At 42.5% G+C, this 12606-nt stretch overlaps 1 protein-coding gene across 5 annotated transcripts in view; it reads right to left on the bottom strand.

The window, feature by feature from the left end:
* Positions 1-12606, bottom strand: part of CGNL1 (cingulin like 1) — a 175479-nt gene that overhangs the window by 13191 nt on the left and 149682 nt on the right. For all 5 annotated transcript variants that reach the window (XM_040413897.1, XM_040413895.1, XM_040413896.1 and 2 more), the window contains exons 14-16: positions 11752-11841; positions 1605-1688; positions 666-790 (exon numbers count right to left, since the gene is read on the bottom strand). In XM_040413897.1, the coding sequence (XP_040269831.1) occupies positions 666-790; positions 1605-1688; positions 11752-11841 (299 nt within the window). The remainder of the gene's footprint in view (positions 1-665; positions 791-1604; positions 1689-11751; positions 11842-12606) is intronic.

Here is a 12606-nt window from a genome sequence, read left to right on the forward strand (position 1 = left end):
TATGCTTTATTGTAGGCAATCATGCTCAATAGGTCCTTTTCATGACTTTTGGATATTCTTAAAGTGCAGATCAATTGGGTTGTATTCCTAAATAACCTTTTGATCAGTTTTGGACTACTGACACCAAAAAAACATAAAAATTCCCTGGTCAGCTGTCACTTTTAGAGAGAATAATATTAGGTCTATTCTGAGTTCCTTGGGCCGAATGTAGACAAGTAAAAATATTCTAAGTCATTAAATCATTTTTAATGCCACGCCTGTAATCCAAATAATAAAAACACTAAGATATTATAGTGCTCTTTTACTGCACCGTCATCTGATTGAAATTAACAGTCATGAAAGTGGGATTTTGTTTTAATTTGACAGTTTAGAAAAAAAAATTGACATAAAGAACAGTTTCTAAAATGCACATATTCTACCATAGCAAAAGCTTAAAAATCCCTTGAGTATTCAAACAAATACATAACAGTCATCTATTATGTAAAATACCTCTGGCCACAGGGATTCATTGACCAATTCACTAGGAGTTGAAATAATCTTATATTATATACAGTATATTTTTTTCCGGTTTGTGAACGATCTAACGACTTTGGCATTATTAGGAAAGAAGAGGTTAAACACAATCACACCCCGAGCTCAACTCAGCATACAACAAGCTCCTCTACCTTTCTTCATTTTCCAGGCGTTCTTCCAACTCTGCTATTCTTCCCTCCATCTGAGCAACAAGCCCTTCTTTATTGGATCGATGTGAAGTTTCAAGATGCGCAATTCTGCTCTTCAGATCTTTGTTCTAGTTTTTAAAAAAAAAAGTGGGTCAAACAATATCTAACTTTAAATGTTACACAAGTTATGAAAACAAAGCCGGATGCTCCAACAATAACTATTGAATATTGAAAAACAATAGTTTTATTCTCTAGGCTTTAGAGTCCTTCACGTGAAGGACAAATAAAGCTGGACTGAAAATTGAAAGGAGTCTCAACAAGACAATCTATTATTAGAGCAATACAGATGTCATTTGTATCCCAGCTTGGGATCCCGCTCTCTAATCTGGAGAGCCACAAAACATCAATGTGTGTTGAAACTCCATGGTGGCACACAATGTTACCACAGACCCCATAGGCACTCTGTGTGGCACCATGTTCTCCCTTAGAAGGAATACTTATAGTGAAAAATACCTGTGTATTGCAATATCTGTTAGTATAACAGAATCAATATGAATCGGAGGCCCACAAAACTACACTAGGGGCACCTTATTCTAGATCCAAAAATCACAGATCTATAACAGGGCAGTATGCACAAGCTCTTAGAAAGAGGGTATCTCAGTCTGGTCTGGTCATGCACAGCATGACTGCTCATTCACATTATTTTGTGCCATACAATACCAATTTTTCTCTGCGGTGATCCACCTCTGTGGGCAGCTGGATGTTCGACATCAGCTGACTGGCAAGATTTCCAGATGTTTGACCTATCCCCATGGATGCTTACATTTAAAATTGTTGAATATTATAATATTAGAAAGTGATATAAATGAAGGTTTGTGATACCAATGTAAAATAAAAGTCACAGCTCACGCCGAATGGCTCTCAGATTCTGTCCAATCTTACCTGCCTCTCCAAGGACATTTTATCACACTCCAGATCTTGCCTTGCCGCACGCTCATGAAGTAGTTCTCCCCTCATTTGTTCAATCTGTCAGACAAGATATAGTTGTTATATTTCTTTTCTTACAGATATAGAACATGCAGCAAATTTATTAAGATGGGTGCTTTAAGAATGGTGTATGAAACGTTGGTCTCCCAATAGTTTTGTATTGGACACATTGAAAACCAAGCAATGTTAGTTGACCTAGTGTCTCACTTACTCTGCACTTCACTCAATTAACAAATATAGGGTAGACCCCTAATAACACAATATTGATATCTATTGAATTTAATATTTGTTACTTTTGATCAAACACTAAAGATATTTGTATGAGTTGTTAATTTTTTTTCCTTAAAGGGGTGGTCCAGCTTTTATTAAGCAATAGCCTATCTTGCCATCACTGGATGGTCCACAGGGAGGTGGAGACCAACACTCCACAGCCCTGCCTTTCAGCTGTTCGCTTGAAGCTCTGTGGCTGGAAGTCAGTGTTATAAGGCTACTTTCACCCTCGCGTTTGGTGCGGATCCGTCATGGTTCTGCACAAACGCTTTCGTTCAGATAATACTACCGCATGCATCCGTTCAGAACGTTCCGTTTGTATTATCTGTAACATAGCCAAAAGGGATCCGTCTTGAACACCATTGAAAGTCAATGGGGGACGGCTCCGTTTTCTATTGTGTCAGTGAAAACGGATCTGTCCCCATTGACTTACATTGTGTGTCAGAACGGATCTGTTTGGCTCAGTTTCGTCAGACGGACACCAAAATGCTGCAGGCAGTGTTTTGGTGTCCGCCTCCAAAGCAGAATGGAGACGGAACGGAGGCAAACTGATGCATTCTGAGCGGATCATTTTCAATTCAGAATGCATTACGGCAAAACTAATTCGTTTTGGACCGCTTGTGAGAGCCCTGAACGGATCTCACAAACGGAAAGACCAAAACGCCAGTGTGAAAGTAGCCTAACTACACAGTACCATCAACCTTGTGGTGGAGGGAGCTCCTTACTATAGTACTGCTCCCAATAAAGTCAAAGGGAGCAGTGATGAGCTTTCTGACGAGTGACGAGCAGTTGAGGGAGCTGTGTAGTTCCTCTGGTGACTGAGCTACACATGATCAGCAGGGATGCAGGATACTGGATCCCTGTTGGTCAACTAGTAAAGACCTATACTGATGATGGGCCACCACTTAGTAAATGGGTAGTCCAGGTTTAGAAAAGTGTGCCTGCTCACCTACAAAAACAAGGTGCCACACCTGTCCATAGGTTTTTTGTGGTATTGTAGCTCTGCCCCATCCACTTTGACAGAACTGGACAGGAAGCCAAGGCAGGTTATGGACATACGTGGTATATAATTGCACATTTTCTGCAGCAGGACTGCATGTGAAAATTCCACAGAATTTACAGTAGCTGCAAAGTGGATGAGATTTTAAAAAATATGCACGCTATAGAAAATTTCGGAATCTGAAAACTGCGTGACATTTGGTACGGTTTTTAAATCTGCATGTCAACCTATGCTGTGGATTTCTGCCACAGATTCACTGTTTGCAATGTAGAGGGCAAATCCACATAAAAGTCATTTAATTTTCTACACCAAAATACAACACGTGTGGTCTTTCTCTTAGAAACAAAGGGTCATATCTCCCATCAGAGATCTCCTGCCTTGTTGACCAACACTGCAGTTGAAGTGGAAGGATGCCAGTCTCAGCAGAAATTTCTGGGACTGAAAAATCTGTTCCTTCCGAGTGGGGTTTTCATAAATCCATGTGTGTGCCGCCAAAACAATCCCAGATGAATGGAACTGATTTTCAATTGCAGAAATTACTGCAATAAAATCTGCCGCGTGTGAAGGCACCCATATAGCTCTACTGCCTCGTAAACAAGGGTTTAATCAAGAATATGTGCAACCACACTGTCTATAAAAGGGTTACAAGAAATAACTAGGTTAAAAACTATATGTACAGGGAATGCAAGTTTTCTATATAATATTTCCTACAGGGTCACTATGAACAACCAAATAATAGTTCATGAATACAAAGTCCAGATCTACTTTAAACCATGATAAACTTCAGGAATTACTGCCACCTTCCTAATGAATTCAGACACGGGAACAGAACAGTGGCCTCACATTCCAGAGAAATGAGGTCACATGGGCTGTGGGCTCACATGGCTTTACTTCTAATGAGAGTAAATGACTATTCAGATCCTTCTAATTGCACTGTACAAAACAGCCACCCCTGCTATACTTGCTTCTAATCACACGACCTCTATTAATAAAGTGGCTGTGAGAGGAACAATTTATGCCCTTGTTCTCACATCACATTTTTTAAGCCACTACCAAGAGTGGATAAAATAAAGTAAAAAGGGCTTGTAGTAGATTAGAAAAAAAGTCTTACTTTTTGATGTCGAAAACTAGAACCACTTTCTTCAGTAGGCTGTGTCTGACTTTGTAGCTCAGTGAAATAAATCCCAGCAGGTGCTTTGTAAGCGAACTTCAAGGTTTTATTATTTCATATTTTATCCAATAAATACATGGACGCGTTTCAGCATATCCAGGTTTCATCAGCATAAATTTAAAAGTAAATCTCCATCTTTATATAGCAGTACAATTTACATAATCAATGACATCAGACGCCCATCTGCGGGCGGTAGATCACATGATTCCATAGCAACCAAACAACATTTCCTAGTTACGAAGTAACAAGTCACCATGTTACCCCTGAGCAATACTCAATGTATAAATCCATATAGAATAGACAAATCAATCAATAGACACATAAATATGAGCGTATTTTTTGGAGGCGGCATCCGCTGCCCAGGCACGAAGCCAAACAGTACGGCGGATGGCCACAGAGTTGACAGCCGCCCTGCTAGAGCGGCATGCCGATTCCAAGGAAGTTTTACAAAAGGTACCGGGCTGCCTGGAGAAGATGAGAAGCAAGAAGATGGAGCTCCCCCTGAGTAGAATCCGGGGGTAAGGACCGAACAAGCTGTTTTGCCCATACCACACAAGCCTTAGCCACCCATGACGCAGCAAAGGTGGGACAGATAGCAGAACCTGCTGCAACAAATGCAGACTTGGACAATGAGCCTATCTTCTTGTCCAATGGATGAGACAAGGAGGCCACGTTGGCCAAAGTAAGGGTTGTAGCCTTAGCAAGTCGGGCCACTTGTGGGGCTACCTGAGGAGGGACCGACCACATAGTAATGGACTCCTCGGAAAAAGGAAAGAGGACGTCCGAGCTCTTGGCGGGATCATGACGCCTATCCGGATGACGCCACTCATTGGCCAGGAGTGCATCCAGATCCGCATGGTTAGGGAAAACCAAAGCGGGGCACTGGGAAAGCGGAAAGATACGGTTTTCTGAGCTAAAGAGGGGTTTTCCTGCACGTGGAGAGCATCCTTAACTGCCCTGATGAGATCCTGCATGGCCACAGACAGGGCAGGGCTCTGCTCCGATGCAGAATCAGAGTCAGAGGTGTCCCCCGAGGCGGCGGAAGGTGTGGCAGGGGAGGATGCGTCGCCAGCCTTAGACATGTCCTGGGAGTGACCCGAGGATGCCGAGGATGAGCGGGACAAGGTTGTGACAAGCCGAGGTCATTTGCGGGACCTGGTGTCTGAACGGGAACATTCCCCTTCCGATGAGGAGTCCCTGGGAGGGACTGAGGCAGCTGCAATTTTGGCAGGCAAGCGGTCTAGTGATTCAACCATGGACTGGGAGAGTCAGGCAAGGTTCCCTATGGCTTGGGACAGGGAGGCAGCCCATTCAGGAGGAACCGACCCAGAAGGGGTGGTCAGGGCGTCCTAAGAGGGTCTGGGGGCAAGGCACTGCGCACAAACAGGCTCAGGTTGACCGAATGGCAACTTTTTTTTACAACCAGGGGCCCTCTGGAATGGAAAAAACAGGCGAGGGGGGCTCCTGGGGAGAAGCGACGATCAGGAAGGGAAAAACCGGGGCAAAAAGAGCACCAAGGGGCCAGAGGACAGGGCAGGGGAGATGCGGCCTAGTCCCGGGCAGAAGCCGGGCTAAAGAAGAGGAGGGCCCGGGAGATGGAGCACCAGGGGCCCGAGAGGCAGGGGGTGGCCAGGGATGATGCTAATAAAGAGGGAGGAAACAAGGGCCCCCTCAAAGTGGAGAGAAGACTGCCCCCCAGGAGAGACAGGGTTCCCAGCTGGGCTTTGTCTACATGACTGCATTGGCGACATACCCATATAATGCACATGACCACTGAAGCTAAACACTAGCCTCAGCATGAACATGATGTCCTAGCTGCAGCCACAGGGAGGAACAGAGTGGCAACATTGGAGCAAAGAAGTATTGAACTGGTTAGTATAAATACTTTTATTGTTTTAACACTTTCCCTGCTTTTTAATATTTTTCATTTTAACTTGGACAACCCTTTTAATGTTTTAGGTATGATTAGAAGAGAAAACAACTAATATAATAATGTGAAAGAAATCAACTCATGTAAAAATTACAATGCAAAACTACCAGTAGTCATTTTTTTTTTTTAAAAGGTCACTGTACTTCCAACAAACATTGCATAATCAAAGTACCGCTGTAGAGAGTGGTACAAGCGATAACTACATAGTACAAGCGAATATGAAAAACTGTGCAATCTACCTTATCAGAGAAGAGACACCTTACTTAGCAGCCACTACTTCCCTTCTCCCTGCCTCCTGGACTGGTTACTCACCTTCCATTAACTGCTAAAATCAGTCTTAAGAGACCAGATGGATGATCAGCTTTCTGAGAGATCAAGTTACATGCTGTCCATAGAACTCAATGGAGAGGGGAAGTGAAGGAGTAAGCTGTTGGAAAGAGACAAAAGGCACAGACACCTCAGCGAAGCAGCTGCTGACTATAGTTAGTTTTCTATCTCACCCCAGTGCTCAGTACTGCTGTATAAATGTCCTCCATTCTGTTGCTGCTTCTGAAGGTGGACCACAGAGAGACAAGGGAGCAGGATCTCCTCTTCTCTATGTGTGCTGTATATGGGAAACATATTGCCAAAGCAGCTAGTCACCACCCACTAGCATGGGAATTGACATGTACTGATGGTGCCTGCAGACTAGGGATAAGCAAACTTGATGTTTTCAAGTTCGGGTTAGGCGTTTAGGTTCTGTGGCAATTCCGTTATGGATTCCGTTATCACGGAATATAACAGAATTCTAGGGCGGAATACACTACAGAAGCCTGTAAGAGGCATTCCGTTTTGCATTCCATCATAATAGAAGTCTATGGGCAGCATATCGGAAATCGTCCGGATCCGTTATGCTGCCCATAGACATCTATTATCACGGAATGCTCATCCCTAGTACAGACAGGAACACGGGTGAAAAATGCAGCATACAAGTCATAATAGGTAGATTTAGGAATTTATTTATGTGCCCGCACCTCATCATGAATTAAGCGCATCCTCCAGCTGTCCAGTGGAAATAAAGACTGGTGTAGAAAATGCCAGTCTTGAGAAGCCTCCCCATAGTGTTATTCCTAAGTCATACATATGACACGTGACATGACAGGTACGCTGTAATGCATTTCCTATACGCTGTACATTCAATACAAGTCACCTGCATGCTATTCTAGGTGCTGTATTCCTACAGTATAAGACAAAACGTGCTGGCTTATAGCAAGCTAATGCTCAAGTTTTTAGAAAGAAAAGGTTTTGCGAACATTTTTTGGGAACAAATAAGAGCTATTAAAACCAACGTAAAAAGCCGAGGTTCTCTCACACATGGATGCCGTTATTTAACGCTCCTACATTTGTTTAAAGCATTATAATTTCTGGAGACGAGGGAATTTTAGTGCCGGTGATAATTGGGGCTAGCAGAGTAGCAGGTTCCTCTGGCTGCAAATCTGTTCATTTTGAATGCATTATTTTCACCCTCAGTGGAACAACAAACATTGTAGATTTCAGCAGAAGTTATCACAGCTGGCTTTGGTGAATAGTGAAAACAAAGTATTTTCAATGAGCTATAATGCCCCTCTGAGAAACGGCATGGATTTAATAAGCAGAGCCCTTGTTTATGCTAGACACGGTATTAAGAACAGCTGGTTATCATCGTCTTGTTAATGAAACTGCACAATTTCATTTCTACTCAATTATTGATATCGGGAGCCTGGATCCATCCCTTCGTGTCTTTTTTTTAAATCAGATATTTTTTATTAAACAAGTATTCAAGATACAGAAAAAAAAAGAAAAAAAAAAGGGATGAGTATAGACAATCAAGTTTGACATTCAGAAAATTATCAAGACTTTTTCCATAATTGACATCCATATTTCAATAGTGAAAGCAAAAGAAACAAAAATGTACCCTTTCAGATGTAACACAATAAAATAAACTGCCCCCCACAGCCCACCTCCCAGCAATGAGACGGGTACTATAACACTTGTATAGGTAGGGTGTGTCAGCACGTTGAAGAAGATAGGCAAAGAGAGAGTATAGGTGTGCCCAAACCCTGTCACACCAAGCACGGACCGCGCCAAGAACCACAGCGTTACTTGAGTAAAAAGAGAAAAAAGGTCCAGCTCGGTTAAAATGTTACCTTTATTTTTCAGTGCAGATAAAAGCCAGTTACAGTCCAGTCTATATGTTTCGGATCAGAGACGGTAGCGATCCTTCCTTGAAGAAGATAGAACTGTCACCCTAGATAAGGTCTTAGCCCCTTCACTTTCCATGATAAAAATTCCATTGTCTCTCAACTCTTCCGCCCCAGATCACCCACCATAGTTCTCATTCCCTATCCCGGTCTCGTATGTGCAAACTCAGAAACCACGCGCAGCTCCGAGGCCACTCCTCCCATCACAGCCAAGGCAATCATAAGCCAAACTATGCCGCATTGCTCCTATAAGATACCCACTTGTCCCAGATTTTTGTGAACTTGGCCAAACACTGCCTTTTAATATATACTCCTTTTTCCAGATGAAGAATCTCATCCATTCTGTTCAAAAATTCAACCCTAGAAGGGGGCTGGGGTCTAAGCCAGTATTTAGCAATTAACTTCCTGTCCTGAAAGAGCAAACGCTGCACCCCCAGACGCGAATTGCGATTTGTATATGTATATGTCCAGCAGTCCCAACACACACGTCCTAGGACCAGGCGGGACCACAATGTGATCAGCATCTTTAATACAGGTTAGCGCGCCTGTCCAGAAATTCTGAAGCTCTGTACACTCCCAGAACATGTGCATCAGGGATGCAGGACTCTCCCCACATCTAGGGCAGGAAGCATCATTCCTAACCCCGATCTTGAACAGAAAGGATGAAGTCTGGTATACACTGTGAACACGAAGTAATTGGGACATATGCTGGCCCTCGCAGACTGATAACTGAGGTGTTAGTGCCAGTACGGCTTTCCATTGATCCTCTGATATATAACCAACCTCCCCCTCCCATTTTTGTTCGACCACCAAGGAGTCATGCCTCACAGACTTCATAAACAGATTCCTGTATATGGACGATATTGGTCCACTCGAGGAGCCACAGGTGTTGCAGCAATGGGACATTTCTACATGTAAGCGACATAGATTTTGCCTGTAACTGGAATGCATGTCTTAATTGCAAAAATTGGAAAAAGGCTGTATGAGGAAGGGCAAACTCATTCCTGAATTGTTCAAAAGATTTAAAACACACCATCTCTTTGCAGTTGATACAGGAACACCACACCCTTCTGTTCCCATGGGGAGAACCCCTCTAGGCGAAACATTTCAGGCAACTGGGGATTTCTCCATAGAGGAGTGACCTGGGTGAAGCCCCATATAGACAGCAAGTCACGACATTTATGCCAAACCTTACAAATTAAGTGCAGGGTATCCCGCCAACTTATCAGAGAGACCACTATGTTCTAGAAAAGCTGTAGGGGATTAATTTTCTATAATGTGGACTATCAGCCTCGCAGATGCGTTGTCCCCAGGGGTCCTCCCCCAACCCCTCAATTGCTGCAGCTGAGAGGAAATAAAATATAACCATAGATTAGGAATAGAGAGAGACCCCCTGAATATTTCCCTCTTTGTAGAGTATCCTACCGAATCCTGGCCCTTTTTTTGCGCCAAATCAAACTTCTGAACAAAACTTGTATTCTAAAAAACATCCGTTGTGGGATCCAAACAGGAAGGTTATGTAAGACATACATAAGTTTCGGCAGAAGTATCATTTTAAGGAGGTTACTTCTACCTATTTCAGACATTGGGAGTTTACAACAAGCACAGATTTTTTTCAAACATGCCCTTCATGTCTTTTTAAACCGCTCTGTAATCTCCGTTCTCATAAATAGTGGGTCGTGTAAGCCCACACTGAGGGGGCGAGCCAGCAGTTACAGTAATGAGGTGCCCATTCTTGTTCTCCAGACAGATGACTCCAAGGAAGGAGCAATACTAAAGAGAAAATCACTGCAATGTCAGAGAACAGAGAGCTCATTTCTACATGTCAATGGCCTGCTTCATACACCTGGAGCACGGAGAGGAACAGGTGTTGGGAAACCGATCGGGAATGCTGCTCACAAGAGGAAAACAAAAATTGAATAGCAAAGCCACTGTAACTTTACCCTGCCATATTTACACAGTAACCATAGAAACGCTGCGCTCTCCCACGGTTTCAGGGAAGAAATCCATAGCCAGAAGGTTCTCATTTATATTTCCCCACCCCCCTTTACTTTGTAGACGTTTTACAATTAACTCCTTTCCTGTTATGGGGTCCCTACAGCTCCATTTTGGAGCTTTTTTGTAGTCCCTTTGGAGTTTCTCCTGTAAGAAATACTGAGCTGTAGGACAAGGCTTGTAATTAAGACGCTAAACATTTGCTTTTGGAAACCTAACTTCCAATAAAACACAATTTATACTCTTTATGTAAGCCCACATTCAAAGACCCACAATGTTAAAGTACACTATATTGCAATAACTTGTTTTTTGATCTTTTTTGCCTTTATCGGAAGCATTGCTCAAAATATTTTAGCAGCTAGTGCGTTTGGGGGGTAGCACCAACATATGCCGGTATTGTTTCTCAGTCTACAAGAATGTGAACATTTTGGTAGGATGCCTGCATGTCACTATAAAAAATACTTGACAGTAGTGAGGACTGTTGTGTCATAACGTAATTTAACACTCCCAGTACATGAAATCAGGTATGGTTTATGAAACAAAAATCCAGATCTAGCACACGTTATTTTGACACCAGCTGAGCCAGGATGGTCACTTCAAAGGGGTTCTCAATGAATTTGATACTGATGGCCTATCCTTGGCGGGGGGACCAACTCCCGGCACCTTCACCGATCAGCTGTTAGAAGAGGCTACTGCACTCTTCGAAGCTCCGGTGAATGCTGCAGCCTCCTAACAGCTTACCAAGCACAGCGCCATACAGTGTATAGCGGCTGTGCTCGGTATTGCAGCTTAGGCCCATTCACTTGAATAGGACTGAGTTGCATCTAGGCCACGTGACCAATGTACGGTGAGGCCACTAGCCTAGGAAGAGGTCTAAGCACGAGGCCCCACCAATCTGATATTAATGACTCATCCTGAAGATAGAACATCAATATCAAAATTCCGGATAACCCCTTTAACATGATTTGTTGTATTACTGTAATACACCTTTGTTGTGTTGAGAAAAGAGCTCTCCATTCACCGTTATGGGATATCCCCTTTCACAGTTTTTTCCAGGACTGCAGCACTTCTCAGATGTGCAGGTAGCCGGGAAGCCTGTGAAAAAGCTACAGCACTAACACAGTGCTGCAGCCCCTTCATGCTCTAGATTGGTAGGGGTCCCTTTAACATTGTAGTTGTAAAGGGGAAACTTTTTTTTTTCACTTTTCACTAAATAGATTACTAAAGGGGTTGTCTCATAAAGACAACTCCTTTTACAAATGAAGCACCCCAGCAGTTAGATATCAGCCAGGCATTATGGCAGACTTTCAAATAAATGGTTGTTCTCATGTAATACATGGACAGGCTGGATGCACCAGAGCGAGAGACATGCTCTGTTAGCAGCTACGTGCTCTGTCTTTATGAATACTAACATACTAACAGGGCATATGGAAAAGTGTTGTCTTAGTGATCAACACCTTTAAGAATTTAAAAGGCAGCTGCAATGTAAGTTTGGTGCACATTTCAAAAAGACAAACCTGTTCTCTGCATCGAGTTATCCTTTCCAGCAACAAGTCTGAATTGTTCTTCTCTTCATCGAGTTCCAACTCTAACTGGGATAGCTTGTCCTAAAATAACAAAGCAGATCTGTATAGTGAGCTCCAGAACACTGATCCATAGAGGAATGAACACAATCATTAACAAAAATTGTTGCCGACGTGTCGAGTGACTTGATGATCTATCAGGTACTCTGCTATGTGAATGTATACAAATTTACCATTTGATCTGATAGGGAGTGGGTGCCTGACCTGCAGGTGAGGGGAAAAGAACAATTGCCAGTTTGTCTTTTTTTAAGTCAATTATAAAGTATGAATGAAAGACTGACAGAATAGTTTCTATTACCAGGATTGGTTTCACTTTTCATACTACGAACAAGTAAATATCTTGGGTGCAATGGTCTGAAGGCAGGATTACCTCCAGCCTTCTTGAGGTATATTATAATTATTATTTTATTAACTGTATTTGTTTATTTCTTAAAGTGTACCTAAACTTATAAATAAAGTTTATTGAAACCTATTGTAAATGCCCCAAAATTAATTTTCCGAATATACTTCATTTATTTATATTGTTGTTTTCCATGCAATATCAGCACCTCATGTTAGGGCATTTACAGTAGATTTTAATAAACTTTATTCATAAGTTTAGGTACACTTTAAGTGATGTATATTACAAGAAGCTTTCCAAATGTATTAGTGTTAGTAAACCTTACAAAAAGAGGTCTTCCAGGACTGAAATACTGATGACCTATCTTAAAATCATGACCCATCCTAAAAATCTGACTGGTGGGAGACCAATGCAAGTCCCCTCAATTGTTTACCAGACAAAGCCCCATA

This window comes from Bufo bufo, chromosome 1, assembly GCF_905171765.1.
Source record: "Bufo bufo chromosome 1, aBufBuf1.1, whole genome shotgun sequence".
Taxonomy (NCBI): domain Eukaryota; kingdom Metazoa; phylum Chordata; class Amphibia; order Anura; family Bufonidae; genus Bufo; species Bufo bufo.